This window comes from Phacochoerus africanus, chromosome 7 (genome assembly GCF_016906955.1).
Source record: "Phacochoerus africanus isolate WHEZ1 chromosome 7, ROS_Pafr_v1, whole genome shotgun sequence".
In the NCBI taxonomy this organism is placed as follows: domain Eukaryota; kingdom Metazoa; phylum Chordata; class Mammalia; order Artiodactyla; family Suidae; genus Phacochoerus; species Phacochoerus africanus.
In genome coordinates this window covers 55,960,879-55,977,557 of record NC_062550.1, presented here as the reverse complement: position 1 = coordinate 55,977,557, position 16,679 = coordinate 55,960,879, and the positions used below count along the sequence as shown (strand labels likewise).

Genomic DNA, 16,679 nt, shown 5'->3' with positions numbered 1-16,679 from the left:
AGGAAACTACATAAAGTACATGAATAAACATAGCTACATACTGATATACATAAACATACTAATATATTCACCAGGAATACTTATACTGTGTATTATTTTATAATTAAAGTAAGCAATTAAAAGAAAATTTTAATGTTTCCTTCAATTTTAGTGTTTCCTTGGATATATATTTTTATTTGAAAAAAATTAGAACAATAACAAGCAATTCATTGATCAGTAACATTTCAAAATGTTTTAAGCTTAATTTTTTTATTACCCATTTTGTTCTAAAAACTATTTCAGTTTATATGATAAATTATATGTTTACCCTAAGTATAAAGTAAATACAAACCAAATCTCTACTTGGGGAAATAAAGCTTCACTAAAGCTTCACTAAATAAAGCTTCACTAAAAAGATGTTACTGAGGTGGGTATTAAAAACTGAATTTAAGGAGTTCCCATTGTGGCTCAGCAGTAAAGAACCCAACTAGTATCCGTGAGGATGAGAGTTAGAAACTTGGCCTCACTCAGTGGGTTAAGAAGCTGGCGTTGTCTTGAGCTGTGTTGTAGTTCTCAGATGCAACTTGGATCTGGCGGATCTGGCATGGTTGTGACCGTGGCCTGAAGCTGCAGCTCTGATTTGACCCCTATGCTGGGAACTTCCATATGCTGCATGTGTGGCCCTAAAAAAAAAAAAGAAAAAAAAAAGAAGAAGAAAATGAAAAAAGAAAGAAAAGTTAAATTTGTAGAAACAGAGCATAAAGTGGTGGTTACTACGGGAAAAGAGTGGTGGAAATTGGGTGATTTTGGTGAAAGAATACAAAATTTCATTTATAAGATGAATAAGTTCTGGGGATCTAACATATAGCATGGTGACTATAGTTAACAATGCTGTATTATATGCTTAAAATTTCCTAGGAGCTTATATCTTAAATGTTCTCACTACCAAAAAAAAAAAAAGTAACTATATGATGTGATGAAAACATTAACTTTATTGTTCTAATCGTTCCACAGTATACGCTTGTACATGATGTTGTACAATTAAATTTACACACATTTATTTGTAAAGCATACCTCAATAAAGCTGGAAACGTATAGCCTCATGCAGTATTCCCATTTCTGCAGATGGAGGAAAGCAGACAGACTACTACAAATAAACCAAGTGAGAGATAACAAGGGTCAGACTTAGGATAATAAAGAGATGAAGGAAAAGCAGGTTAGGATATTAGATCCAAGACCTGTTTTGCTTTTTCCTGTGTGAAATACTTGTGTTCAAATCACAGTTCTGCTACATTTTTAGCTTTATTCCCCTAGTTAGTTAAATAGCTTTGTATCTCTAAACTTTCTTATTCTTGCCTGTAAAATGAAGAGAGTAATGCATGTCATGCAAGGATTCTGTAAGTATCAGAAATAGTATTTGTAGAATACCTGGAACATGTCCTAGCAAATATAAGCTTCCAGCTAATAACATAATTTATATTCATGTTCTTTCTGTATTAACTGGAAAGAGAAATATCCAGCGAATGGGGAGTTATCTGACGCAAACCTTCATCTTTATCTCTGCTATCAAACATTTTTCAAAAACTGTATTGAGTGTTGATAGCTTCTGTTTAGGAAAATTTGGAGAGATATTAAGATCTATGTCACAGGAAAGCATAGATTACACAGAATACAAACACATCTAATCAGAAGACGTGGTATAAACTAACATCTTGATTATTGATTTCATTTTTCTCATTCTTATAGCTGCTTCTTATAGTTTTGTGTGAAATTTTCTATTTCTTTTAGTTCATTGCGTGATTACTTTCCTTTACATCAAAGAGCCCAATTAGATTCCCTCCTTTAAAATTCTTACAACATATGGAAATCTAAGTGTTCGTCTTGTTGACTGTTATTCTTCTTGAGAATGGGTCACATTTTCTTGGCTCTTTGTGTGTTAGTAATTTTGGACATTGCTATATTCTTTCAAAGGGTGTTGATATTTTTTGTTTGTTTTATAAGGTAATTAAGTTTGTTCACCTGAAACTGCAAACTCTATCTCTTAGGCAATAGTTCAAATCTCAGTTCAATTACTTTATCCTTAGTTGGACTAACTCGAGTTGACCTGCTCATGCATGGTTCAGAAGTCAAAGATTTGGACAGTTTATATATAGAACTTAGGCCCGGCTTCTCTGAATTTCTCCTTTATGAGATTCTCTCCTAATTTTTAGGTGGCCGTGGTTAACCTAAATTTTACTTTCCCATTCTTCAGGCCAAAAGGACAGTGGGTTTCTAACAGAATTTTAGCTTTTCTGAATAATGCTAACTCTGGCCTCACCTTAAAGCCATAAGAATGAGAAACTAACCTCTTAAGCAATAAGGACTATCCAGAATCTGACTACTTTTGCTTGTTTTCCCATACTTGTGGGTGTTTTCGTTTTCCCCTCCGACTTTATAATTATTTGCTTCAGGATCAGTCCATGGGAACTTATTCAGCTACATTGGATGTGGAAATTATTATAAATATTTAAAAATCACCTTGGCTATGATATGAAAAAGTCTAACACTGAGGTAGGAAATACCAGTTAAAAATAGTAGTATTCTGGGTGGAAGATGATGGTCATTTGAGGTAGAGCTATTAAGTGAAGCATATTGAAAAGAGATATGTTTATAGGATTAAAATGTTAACTTTAGGGGACTGATAAGATGGGATCTAAAAGAGAGTATGTTCTAGCCCGGCAGCAGGTGGCAAGTGGCAATACAAGACAAGGAAGTGAAAAGGGAGGAAGAGGAGAAGGCAATCCGGACATAAAAACCAAAATGCGGCTCTCATGTAGGCACTGTGGAAAAGCAGTCTAAACCCCATCTGACGTAAGCTTGGCTCAAAACACAGATTTGGCAATTATCAGCATTTAGGTGGCAATAAAAACAAAGATAGTTGTTTTCCCAGAAAAAGTACATGTAATTAAAAGAGAACAGAGTCTGAAATAAAACGCTGAAAAAAGGTTTGGAATAGTCAGAATATCACAAGCTTGCATTTAAAATACCTAAAAAGAATGATGCAAAAAATAAGATTCAGTTCATGCAAATGTAAACAACTCTTTGTTTTACTGGAAAAGATGGCAGAGAGTTATGGAAAACTGAGGATGTAGTGGAGCAGGAGGGGATTTTTTAATGGAATAAGTTTGAATATGGACTAATTATATGGTTATCTCCTGATAAATCTCAAAATTATTTCCAGACAAAACTTTCTTGAGCACAAAACCTACCTTAGTTGTGTCTATTGGGTAGATGTTTATTTTTCATCACCTCAAATTCTACTCGTATTTGTGGCATGCAGAACTTCCCAAGCCAGGGATCAAACCTGAGCTATAACAGTAACACGAAATACCTAACTGCTAGGCCACCAGGGGAACACCTCAAATTTGATTTGTGAAAGGATGATTTCATTGTCTTAAATTAACTCCAAGATCTATCTTTTCTCATCCCAAATGATGGCATTATTGCATATAATTATACAAATGAAAAACCTAGAAAACAAAATCAGACTACTTATTATTCCCACATCTTACTTGTTCTCCTCTTAAATTTCTACCAAGCATGTATGTAACCTTGTATGTCCTCTTCCTCCCATCTCTGCTCTTCTTTTTTCCTAAAATCAGCTTTCTAACTAATTTCTTTGCCATAAATCGATCTCCCTCATAGCTGCAAGAATTAGCCCTCTAAAATTTAATCTCCTTGTTTTTAAATGCAGATTGAACCTCAGTGTTTGGCATATTTCTCTTTATGTTCCACCTACAGATATTCTTTTTTATTTTTCAAATGATCTGTGTTCTTTTATTACTTTGGGGCTATTCTTTTGTTTTCTATTTTGTTTTAAATATTTAGTTTTTCTTCAATTTCTAAGCTTATATTATCCCCTAAAGACTTAGTTCAAATGTTGCCACATCTATAGGAACTTTGATCTGTGTAGACAGAATTAATCACTCTTTCCTGCATACTCATAAAATTATAAATGTATAGAAATTATAGTACTCATTGCATTATTATACTGGCATTATTTGTTTATTGTTTACTGGCTCAGGAAAATATTAGTTCTTTTAGTGCATTTATTGTGTCTTAATTGCTTTTACTTTTTCATACCTGTCTCAACTCCAAGACTTAGCTGACTAATTGCCACATTGTTGTTGCTCAATAAATGTTTGCTGAGTAAACAGATTGAGGTTCAAATGAGTTAACTAGTTAATCATGGCTGTACATATGGCAATGTGGAAACTTGGTCTTCTGACTTCAGTTCTAGGACTTTTGCCATAATCAACAAAAGTCTGACCTGCCACGATTGCAGATAAATACAGACTTTACCTCTTATCTCAATGCTAGTTGTCTCTTTCTGCCGGTAATATGTTAAAAACCATTTGATGTTCGAAAATATTTGTAACTCTGTTTTGAAATCTCTCAATCTTAAATTCTGTATCCTTGTGGCATGATTTTTTAAATATTTTCCATTGGAGATTTTAGCTTTACGATGATTTAATAATTTTACGTTCTGAAAAAAATCATATTTTTTCTCTGAACTTCAGTCCTACATTAGGAACATGGCTTAAAATGCCCATCTCTCTCTAAACAAATATCATAGGAGACCACTATTATGTGGAATCTAAGAGAAATGATGCAATAAAACTTATAAAACAGAAACAAGCTCAAAGATTTCTAAATCAAACTTATGTATGCCAAAGGGGAAATGGTGGGGGGGGATAAATTAGAGGGTTGAGATTGATATATACACACTGCTATATATAGATGTGTAATGGGGACCTATTATACAGCACAGGGAAATATACTCAGTTCTATGTGGTAACCCATATGAGAAAAGAATCTGAAAAGGAAGAGCCAAAGGCGTGTTTATTACTGATTTACTTTGCTGTATGCCTGAAATTAACATAACTTTGTAAGTCAACTATGTTCAAATAAAATAAAATAAAATACCCATCTCTCAGGGTTAGAGTAAAAGAAAGCATATTTATAAATCTATCTGTATTAACTCATTACATGTCCTTATATTTAAATCCCAGCTTATAGGAGGAATCTTGTTGTGGCCATTGTATACATCTGCTCCCTTTTCTTCTTTGTAAGATCAGTATAGGATTATATAGTGTGAATTTTGACTTTATTGAGTTGCTCTTTTGCCTTGAGCTAATCATTTTTTAAAGACTGAAGACAAGGGCATTACATAATCTTTCTCTGAACTTTTAGAAAGCTGCTCTGATATTGGGCAGGCTTTACATCTGGTTATGCTTGTATTTGTTTTAGTAAGATGTCGTGTTACTTTCTCCTTCGATTTCACCCATTAGTGCTTTGATGATCAGGATTTAGATAAGAGTTTTCCTCTGTATTTCTTTAATAACCAATAAATCATATTGTCAGTATGCTCATTACTGATTCTACAGCACCTGAAATACTGCATGACAAAAATATGTGTTTGTTTGGCTAAATGATCAGAGTCTTATCTTTATCTGAGTGAACTGATAGCCAAAATCTGGATGATAGTAGCTCACAGTGGTAATAAAAACAGACATTTATCAATGCTTATTATGTGCCAAAAATTTTATGTATGTTATTTTCATTAATATGATAACAATTTTACTACAGTTATCTCTACCTAAAAGCTGAGGAAACTAAGAAATGAGAAGTTTCACTACATGTAAGTTCTGTTCCAGATTTATAACCTAAACTGGAAGAAAACAATTTATTCAACAGCCAAAAAACATTTATTATTTACTCATTATGTGCCAGGCATATGAGTTTGATGGGGAGCCTAATAACAAATTTGCCTATTTATCTATTAGAGAAGGAAAGGCAGAACTTGAAGATTTCCAGTATTGTATGGCAGCCTGAGAATAATAAGGCTGAAGCCACTTCCTCCCCTTCCAATTTTATTAAATAATTTAAAAGATATTAAGAGTAACTTTCACATCTGCTAGAAAACAAGAAAAGATATATTCTGTAAATCGAAAGCCATGAGTTTTCTAAAAATTAAGAAGTAGAAAGAATTAGGCTAAAGAAGGACATCACAGTCCATGACAAGTGCAGGACAAAACAAAAAAAATGTGGTTCCAAGGGTGCTTCAAAGCAAAAAGCTACTGATAATGGGATCAAGAGAGGTCCCAGGAACAAACGACAAGCAGTTATATAGAATATTCCACTCACTCAATCAGAGAAAACATGCCTCTTTCATTGTTTAACAACTCCCCTGATCCTCTGATCATCAAAATACACCCACTTGGTCCAAGCCGCCAACTGCAGAGGCATCTACCCTGTGCATGACTAATGAATGTGGGCAGATGCCTGGGCATATGGAGCAGAACAGTGTCTCAGGTAGCTGGTAACATCCTGGAAGAAGTGAAGTGCCCACATGCAGAAGATTAACTATTAACTTACCCTACTGCTAATGATTGCTGCCTCTCCTTCCTAGGTAGGCTTCATAAGGACTGAATATCAGAGACAAGAAAACAGGACCATCCATATGTAAACAAAGAAGACAGTCAAGAATCACCACATCTTTTAATTCACCACTCTTAAAAAGAGGCAACACGGAGTTCCCGTCGTGGCGCAGTGGTTAATGAATCCGACTAGGAAACATGAGGTTGCGGGTTCGATCCCTGCCCTTGCTCAGTGGGTTAAAGATCCGGTGTTGCCGTGAGCTGTGGTGTAGATTGCAGATGTGGCGTGGATCCCGCGTTGCTGTGGCCCTGGTGTAGGCTGGTGGCTATAGCTCTGATTGGACCCCTAGCCTGGTAACCTCCATATACTGCAGGAGCAGCCCAAGAAATGGCAAAAAGACAAAAAAAAAAAAAAAAAAAGAGGCAACAAACTCAATAAGTTAAAGAATAATTCACCCGTATCTATCTAAATCTATAATGTGTATATATAGATATTTATATAAAAGAACATAATTTCAAAATTAGTAAAAGGGGAGAGGAATGAAGGGGGGAATGTTTATCAAGAAGTTCTACATCTATATGAAACTTCACAGATTTTGAAGATGACAGCACAGTGAAGTATGGGGAAAAATGAAAAGATTGTAATAATGTACCATGATCCTTCCGCCACAGTTGCATTTTGAACATATCCAGTGGGACATGTTACTTCTCTAGGCAGAAGGCCACCCATATTTTTTTTCCAATGGAAAAGGCATCTTTTTATTGTGGCAGAAACATTGTGGCTTGGTGGGTTAAGAATCCAACATAATCTCCCTGAGGATGCAGGTGCATCACTGGCCTCACTCAGTGGGTTAAGGACCCAGCATTGCCGTAAGCTGTGGCATCTGCCACAGATGCAGGTCAGATCCTGCATTGCTGTGGCTGTGGAGTAGGCCTCAGCTGCAGCTCCGATTGGACCCCTAGGCTGGGAATTTCCATATGCTGCAGGTGTGGCCATAAAAAAGAAAAAAAAATTTACTCTCTTAACCATTTTTTGAAGGTACAGTTTAGTTGTGTTAGGTATATTCACATTGTTGTGCAAGATATCTCTAGAAATGTTTCACCTTGCAACACTGAGCTTCTAGACATACTGAATACTAATATTCTCTTCTCTTCCCACAGTTTTGGGGGCTGTATTTTTACTTTCTGTTTCTATGATTTTGACTACTTTAAATACTTCATGAAGGGAATTATACACTATTTTTCTTTTTATGGCTGGTTTATTTTGCTTAACATGTTTTCAAGGTTCATAAATGTTGTAGCACAATGATAGGATTTCCTTCCTTTTAAGACTGAATAATATTTCATTATATGTATATACAACATTTTCCTCAACCATTCATCTGTTTTTGAACATTTAGATTGCTTCCACCTCCTGGATATTTTTAATAATGCCGTGATAAATACAGGTGTGCAGATATCACTTAGGGATCCTTCTTTTAATTCTTTTGGATATATATCCAGAAATGAGATGGCTGAATCATGTGATAATCTCCTTTTCAAATTTTGGGATAATCCCCATATTGTTTTTCATAGTAGCTGCACCGTTTTGCATTCCCATCAATATTCTAATGCTTCCAAATTCTGTGCATACTTGCCAAAACTTTTCTGTTCTTTTAATGTTGGCCATCCTGATGGGTGTGAGGTGATATCCATTGTGCTTTGATTTGCGTTTTCCTAATGATTAGTGATGTTGAACATCTTTTCATGTGCCTATTGGTAATTTGTATATCTTCTTTAGGGAAATGTCTCTTTGGGTCTTTTTTTAAAGATCAGGTTATTTGTATTGTTATTGTTGAGTTGAAGACATTTATTATGCAGTGTGGATACAAACTCTTTTATCAATATAAGTTTGCAATTATTTTCTCTCATTACAGATTGCCTTTGCACTCTGTTGTTTCTTTTGACATGCAGAAATTTTAAAGATTGATGTAGTCCCAATTGCTTACTTTTGCTTCTGTTGCCTGCGCTTTTGATATATATAACAAATCATTCCAAATTCAATATCCTGTAGAGTTTCCCTATGTTTTCTTCTAGAAATTTAACAGTTTTAGGGCTTACATTTAGGTCTTCAACCTATTTTGAGTTAATTTCTGTATACAGTGTAAGAATCCAATTTCATTCTTTTATATATGGTTATCCCATTTCCCAACATCATTTGTTAAAGAGATCATTCATTATTATGTAATCTTGGCATACTTGTTAAAAATAATTTGGCCATATATGCAAGGGTTTATTTCTGGATTCCTTATTCTGTTCCATCTGTCTTTATGCCAATACCACACCATCTTAATTACCATTGCTTGATAGTAATTCAGGATGTATGAGCTCTTCAACTATGTTTTTTTTCAAGATTGTTTTGGTTATTTGGGTCCCTTGAGATTCCATATGAATTTTAGAATTTTTTTTCTATTTATGCAAAAAGATGACATTGGGATTTTGATAGTGGCGGTATTGACTCTGTGGATTGCATTGGGTAGTATGGACTTTTTAACAATTGTAAGACTTTCAAGTTACTAGCACAAATGTTTTATCATCTGTTTGTATCTTTGATTTCCTTAGCAATATTTCATAGTTTTCAGTGTACAACTCTTTCACCTCCTTGGTTTAGTTTATTCATAAGTATTTTATCCCTTTTGATGCTATACTAAATGTAATTTTTGAAAATTTCCTTTTTGTGCTGCTTGCTGTTGGTGTAAAGAAACACAACTGATTTTTGCGTGTTGATGTTGTATCCTTCATCTTTACTGAATTTGTTCATTGGTTTTAGTGGGTTTTGTGTGTGGAAGCTTTATGAGTTTCATGTTACCTGTGAATAGTAAAATAACAATTTATAAATAAATATTTATAATTGTCACAAATATACATATAACTAAAAAGCAAATATTTTACTTTTAGGGCCATACCCACAGGCATATGGAAGTTCCCAGCCTAGGGGTCGAATCGGAGCTGTAGCTGCCAGCCAATGCCACAGCCACAGTAATGCAAGATCCAAGCCACATCTGGGACCTACACCATAGCTCATGGCAAAGCTAGATCCCCGGCCCACTGAGGAAGGCCAGGGATTGAACCTGAATCCTCAGTCAGATTCATTTCCGTTGCACTGAAATGGGAACTCCCTAAAAATATAATTTTATTTTTTGTTCCAATTCATATATTTTTCATTTCTTTTTCTTATCTCATTGCCCTGGCTAAAACTTCCAGTACTGTGTTTAATAGCAGTGGCTAGATTGGACATCCATGTCTTATTCCTGTTCTCAGGGGACAAGTTTTCAATCTTTCCCTGTTGAATATGATGTTAGGTATGGGCTTTCACATATGGCCTTTATTATATTGAGATAGATTCCTTTCATTCCTAGTTTTTTGAATGTTTTTTATCATGACAGGGTGTTGAGTTTTGTCAAATGCTTTTATGCATCTATTGAGATGAGTATATAGTTGTGTCCTTCATTTTGTGAATGTAGTGTATAACATTGATTTTAATGTACATTTCGCATTTAAATTCCACATGGTCATGATGCATGATTTTTTAATGTACCGTTGGACACTGTTTGCTAGTATTTTGTTGAGGATTTTTGCATCAACATTCACTAGAAATATTGGTTTAAGTTTCCTTTCTTGTGATGTCTATGTCTGGCTTTGATATCAGGGTAATGTGGCCTCATTGAGCGAGTTTGAGAGTGTTCATTCCTCTTCAATACTTTGGAAGAATTTGAGAAGAATTAACATTAATTCTTCTTTAAATGTTTGGTAGAATTCTCCAGTGAAGCCATCTTGTGCTGGACTTTCTTCGTTGGGAGGTTTTGATTACTGCTTCAATCTCCTCACTACTCCAATTTTAAGTTTCTTTATGATTAAATCTTGATAGGTTGTATGTTTCTAGTAACTTATCCACTTTTAGGTTATCCAATTTATAATTATTCGTTGTAGTCTCTTATAGTTCATTTTATTTCTGTGACATCATTTGTAATGTCTCCTCTTTCATTTCTAATTTTAGTTAATTGGGTCTTTGTTTCTTAATCTAGCTAAGGGTTTTGTCAATTTTCTTGAAAATTGAAAAATCTTTTCAAAACTCTCTTAGTCTCATTGTTCCTTATGGGTACTATCATAATTATGTAAAATGAATTGTAACTATATATTTTAAACTGATAACAACTTAATTTTACTCATGTATAAAAATTCTTTCACATATATGCCTCTCATACTTCATGTCTTTGATGATACATATTACCACCTAATATTGCATATTTACTACATAGATTTTTAATTACTTTTTATGCTTTAAAAATTCTAAATCACACTTACAAGTGATATACATTACATTATTGTTTAATGTAATTACATTATAATAATACAGGATTTTACTTTTCTTGACTGGGGAATTTCATATTTAGGTTTGTTTAGTGTGCTGTTTATCATTCATTCACTACACCTGATAGGACTTTCTTCATTTTTTCTTGTAGGGTAAATTTAGTGGTGATGTGTTCCTTCAGCTTTTGCTTATCTGGGAAATTTTTAATTTTGTTTTTGAAGAATAGTTTTGCTAGATATATTCTTGGTTGGCAGCCTTTTCTTCTAGTACTTTGAATATTTAATCAGCCACTTCAGACTTTGTGGTATGATTTTATACAGGGATGATTTTTACTACTCAGCCAGGCTAGAGATTCTGGAGATTTCTCAAGCATTTTCGGGGAGTATGTTCTCAGAGCTATTTGAAGAGGTTCGTTGGTTTCTACTTAGGAGCTCCCCCTGGTGTCTGAGATACTGCAGCCTCTCTGGTGGTGTAGTAAATCACAGTGCGTGGCTTCTTGTCTTTGTTCTGAAACACTCAATCTGGCCACCTACTCTTGTCAGTACTTGGATACAGACTGGTCCCACAGACAGCTTCCCTAAAAGTCAGAATGTTGGGCATAATTCTACTCTTCTATCTCAAGGGAGAAGATGGGAGTTGGGTTTTTTCCCCCTAGGGAATGCTCTAGAAAGATAGTGAAGGGGGTTACACATTTTCCTATTGACTTCCATGTGGTTATCTTTACACTGCCCAGGATGCAGGAATATTTTAACTAGTCTCTGGATTTATCACAGAAGCATTTGTTCAGTTTTTTGTTGTTAAATCCATGTCTTCTTGGGGGAAGGAGAATTGAGGGCTTCCTAATCTGTTATCTTGCTGATATCACTCCCAACCACATTTCTTTTTTTTTTCTTTTTTTTAGTTTATACCTAACTTGATCTTTTTAGTTTTTTCATTTTTTAAAGGATTTAAATATTTTCCACTATAGTTGGTTTATAGTGTTCTGTCAATTTCTACAGCAAAGTGACCCAGTCACACATATTTATATACATTCTTTTTCTCACATTATCCTCCATCATTTTCCATCATAAGTGACTAGATATAGTTCCCTGTGCTATACAGAAGGATCTCATTGCTTATCCACTCCAAATGCAATAATTTGCATCTATTAACCCCAGGATCCCAGTCCATCCTACTCCCTCCCTCTCTCCCTTGGCAACAAGGTCCATGAGTTTCTTTTCTGTGGAAAGGTTCATTTGTGCCGTATATTAGATTCCAGATATAAGTGATATCATATGGTATTTGTCTTTCTCTTTCTGACTTACCTCACTTAGTATGAGAGTCTCTAGTTCTATCCATGTTGCTGCAAATGGCATTATTTTGTACTTTTTTATAGCTGAGTAGTATTCCATTGTGTATATATACCACATCTTAATCCATTCATCTGTTGATGGACATTTGGGTTGTTTCCATGTCTTGGCTATTGTGAACAGTACTGCAGTGAACATGTGAGTGCATGTATCTTTTTCAAGGAAAGTTTTGTCTGGATATATGCCCAAGAATGGGATTGCTGGGTCACATGGTAGTTTTATATTTAGTTTTCTGAGGTACTGCCATACTGTTTTCCATAGTGCCAACCATATGTCTTCATTTCCAATGTCAATAACATAATTTTTAAATATTTAGAACCTGAAATTTTTAATTTCTGTTTTATGATGTAAAGACCATATATGATTCTACAAAATTTCAGAATTGACTCTCCTTGGAGAAAATCCTTATAATTTTTGTCTAACTCTGTTGGACAAATATTAATATCTTTTTCCTATGTGTCTTGTTCTTCACTTCACCACCTCAGGTAAAACTGATTTTGATTCCCTTCCACCTTTTGTGTTTCATTCTTAGATGACTTTCTTTATCTTACATAAGAATCAGGCTAGGGGTCCAACTGGAGCTGTTGCTGCCAGACTTGCCAGAGCCACAGCAATGCCAGATCCGAGCCATGTCTGCAGCCTACACCACAGCTCACGGCAACGCCGGATCCTTAACCCACTGAGCAAGGCCAGGGATTGAACCTGCAACCTCATGGTTCCTAGTTGGATTCATTTCTGCTGTGCCACAACAGGAACTCCAAGAATTCTTAATTATTTCTAATAAGTTGTATCATTCACAACTTTTCTCAAGTCCTTTCAACTTCATTGAAAATTCCCTATATATAAGAAGGAAAGTACACACATTTTGCCAGCTGAGCTGTACCGGGTCTTTTATTTCTTTTCTCCAAGAATGGCCTCATGTAAAACACATAATACGTTCTGATTAGACAAAAAATTGACAAATATTTTTTGAACATCTTTGTGGCAGGCATTTTTTGAAGCACTGGGAATATAGTGGTAAACAAAAAAACCCTTCTATGATGAAGGTTATATTTAATTGAAGGCAATGTGTACTGGACAAATAAAGAAATAAAATGTAATATAAGGGGAAAGTGGTATAATTTTATAGACTAGTCAAGGAAAGCCTCATTGTGAAAGTTGCACTGAGCAAAAACCTCAAGGATATGAGGAAATGAATGGTGGGAATATGACTTCAGGTAAGAGCTTTCCCTGAAGAAAAAAAAGCAAAAATAAAGAACCTGAGGGAATACAATAAACATGAAATGCTGTAAGTACAGTAAGAAGGCTACAGTACCAGCAGGGGAGTGAGAAAGGACTAGAGTAACAGATGATGAGATTCAAAGATAAAAGGAATCAGTGGAGAGTAGAGATCATTTGGGGCCTTGGAGGACTTTGGGAAGACCTGATATTACTATGAATGACATGCAAAAAATGGGGAGTGCTGGCATGATCTACTTTTCATTTTGAAAGAATCTTCCTACCTATTGTTTTGTTTTCTCAAAAGCAGAAACAGGAAGGTCTATTAGGAGGCTAATGCAATGATTTAATCTATACATGATGGTGGTTACCACTGGTAGAGTGAGAGGGACAGGCCATCTTAGTCAGATTGGATTGCTGTAACAGAATAGCACAGATGAGGTGGTTTAAAAACAGTAATTTCTCACAGTTCTAGGGGCCAGATGTCTGAGATCGGTGTACCAACCTGGTTGGGTTCTGGTGAGAACCCTCTTTCTTGTTTTCAGATGGCTGTCTTCTTGCTGTGTCCTCACATGGCAGAAGAGGCAACACAAATTCTTTCATGAGAGCTCCACCCTCATGACCTAATTATTGTACTGCTGGCTTTTCAAAACTCTGCAACATTCACTTTAACAAAAGACCTCCATTAGTACCTGTTTTTATTAACGGAAAGAAACTCAAAGGAAATTTTTGCCTTTACAAGAAATGGCAAAAATGAAAATAGCATTTAGTGTTTGTTTTACAGCAAGCCATTCTAGAGGCAGTGGGCAACTCTGGAAGTGACTGTGGGACTCCAAACTCCTTCCCCAGGAACTACACTCAGCATCAAGCTGCCATAGCTTTGAACTGTGTCTTTGAGCATTTGTATTTTATCTTGATTTATTTTGTGCATTTATTAGAAAGATGTACCCTAAAGTAATTTTTTTCTGCCACTTTGGCTTATGAAAATGTCAGAGGAATGCTCTACTTTCAGATAGTAGGGGAAACCTGTACTCCTACCCAAAGGACCCATCTTCAAACATCATCACTTTGCATTTAGTGTTTCAACAAATGAACGTGAAAAAAAAAAAAAAGTGAATGTGGCGGAGACTCAAATATGAAGTTCATAACAGGATAAACTTTAATACTAGATGTAAAATGAATTTAAATAACTATAAAAGTGGGTTTATAAAAAAGACAAGTCAATAAATTTTTTTAATCAAATTAAACATCTATAACCATTGGGGTTAAAAGTCTTTATTATTATTTTTAGAACACTGGCTATATTTTTTTGTATTCATTTTAATTTGGGTTTCTCCAATATCCATGAGGTTTTATAAATGAAAAAGTTCTGTTATTCAGCTGGCTTCCTGGAAATGCTACCTTTGAGAATGTCTAGCCACTCCCCTCACAGTTGGCCTTTGCTATTCACTTAGGAATAAAGAATAGCTTGTCATCTTGGTCCTCTCACATTATTCTCTAGCATCTAAGAAATCAGCTAATGACGCTAATTAAAACATAACAACTTTGAGAGTTCCCATTGTGGCACAGTGGAAACGAATCCGACTAAGAACCATGAGGTCATGGGTTCAATCTCTGGCCTCACTGGATGGGTTAAGGATCGTGCGTTGCCATGATCTGTGGTGTAGGTTGCAAATGCGGCCCGAATCTGGCATTTCTGTGGCTGTGGCATAGGCCAGCTGTTGTAGCTCTGATTAGACCCCTAGCCTGGGAACCTCCATAAGCCTCAAGAGCAGCCCTGTGTAACTTTGTCCTGCTCTAATAATATGTAATGTAAATGTTAGAAAGAATAAGAATTTCCAGTTGGAATGGAAGAAAGGTAGGTATGCTTTTTATAATAAAAATATGACATAAGGAAGAAAAGCCATTTTAATTCTACGTGTATATAAACGTTATGTAGTCCTTTGGATTAACCATTTTTCCCTTTCCTTCTGATTTTTTCTTAGATGTTCTTGGCAGCCCTGTCATTAAGCTTTATTTCTAAGGCACTAAGTGCAGTCCTTATGAAAAGTTCCCTCACTCAGATAGAAAGGAGATTTGATATATCATCTTCTACTGTTGGCTTAATTGATGGAAGCTTTGAAATTGGTAATTTCTATTTCTATTTTGGTTATTGCTTAGTAATCAGATTTGTAGAGTTAAAAACTGTTCATACAGGCTCTATACCACTGATTCTTCCAAGATCGGATGAGATCGGGCATGTTCCATGTGGTATGGCTGTGGACTACACCACTGATTCTTAACAAGGAGGAAGCATGCCCCCCAGGAGGAGTTTGGTAATATCTGGAGATATTTTTGGTTGACATAACTGAGGGTTGGGGTTGCTAGTGGCTTCTAGAGGTAGAGGCCTGTGATGCCTTGAAACATCCCACAATGCATAGGACAGCATCCAAAGTGAAGAATTATCTAGCCAAGAATGTAAAAGGTATAGAGGTTAAAAAAAACCTTGATTTACACAAACTCGTTGCCTGCAAACTAACACTTTGCACCTCTCTGAAGATGCACTAATGCAAGAAAAAATTTGGAGAGAGCATTATGATTCTGATGATTTGAGGATGGAAAAACAGTTTGGAAGCAATCTTTGTTAGATCTTACTGTTTAACAGGGTATAAAATTTGGGAGTAAGAGTCCTTTTTTGGACAACATTGAGTATATTGCTTTGCTGTCTTCATTTTAGTTTGAATTTCTCCAATAGTGAAGTTTTATGATTGTCTGACATCTTTTTCTCTTATTTTATGAACTGGTAGCTAATTAACTCTGCCCATTTTCCTTTTTTCTCACTTTTTAATGATTTGAAGGGACTCAAAAATTATGCCTGTTTTATAGATTATACATATGTTTACAAGCTTACTATTTGTCTTATAACTTTATTTAAAATATACTTGGCTATTGAATATTTAAAAAATAATTTATAAGGGAAGACTCATCTATCTTTTTGTTATGAATTCTGCGTTTTCATGATTCAGAGGCTATTACGCCATACATAGCTTTCACTCTCCCACCTCCCAGTTTAATAAAACCATCTAGAACTTTAATATTAGACTGTCATTAGTTTTAAATTCTAATTTACTGTATGTTTCTTTTTATTGATGAACTGATTCTTAGGTTTGTTAAATTTTACAGCTATTTAACAGCAATTATTTGGACATGAATATATAAGTTTTATTGATTCCCTTATCACTGTTTTCTTGAGCCTTATGATTTCGAGTCTAATTTTTAGTTTTTCCAAAGTATATCTTCAAGCATTTATATTTTCCAGAAATAACTGAACATATGACATATTTTTCTGAGCCTTTGCTAGTTGGAAAATATATTTTATTATCA

At 35.0% G+C, this 16,679-nt stretch overlaps 1 protein-coding gene across 1 annotated transcript in view; it reads left to right on the top strand.

The window, feature by feature from the left end:
• Window positions 1–16,679, top strand: part of SLCO1B3 (solute carrier organic anion transporter family member 1B3) — a 65,789-nt gene that overhangs the window by 16,183 nt on the left and 32,927 nt on the right. Inside the window, exon 3 of the mRNA XM_047788545.1 lies at window positions 15,302–15,443. Coding sequence (XP_047644501.1) covers window positions 15,302–15,443 — 142 coding nt within the window. The remainder of the gene's footprint in view (window positions 1–15,301; window positions 15,444–16,679) is intronic.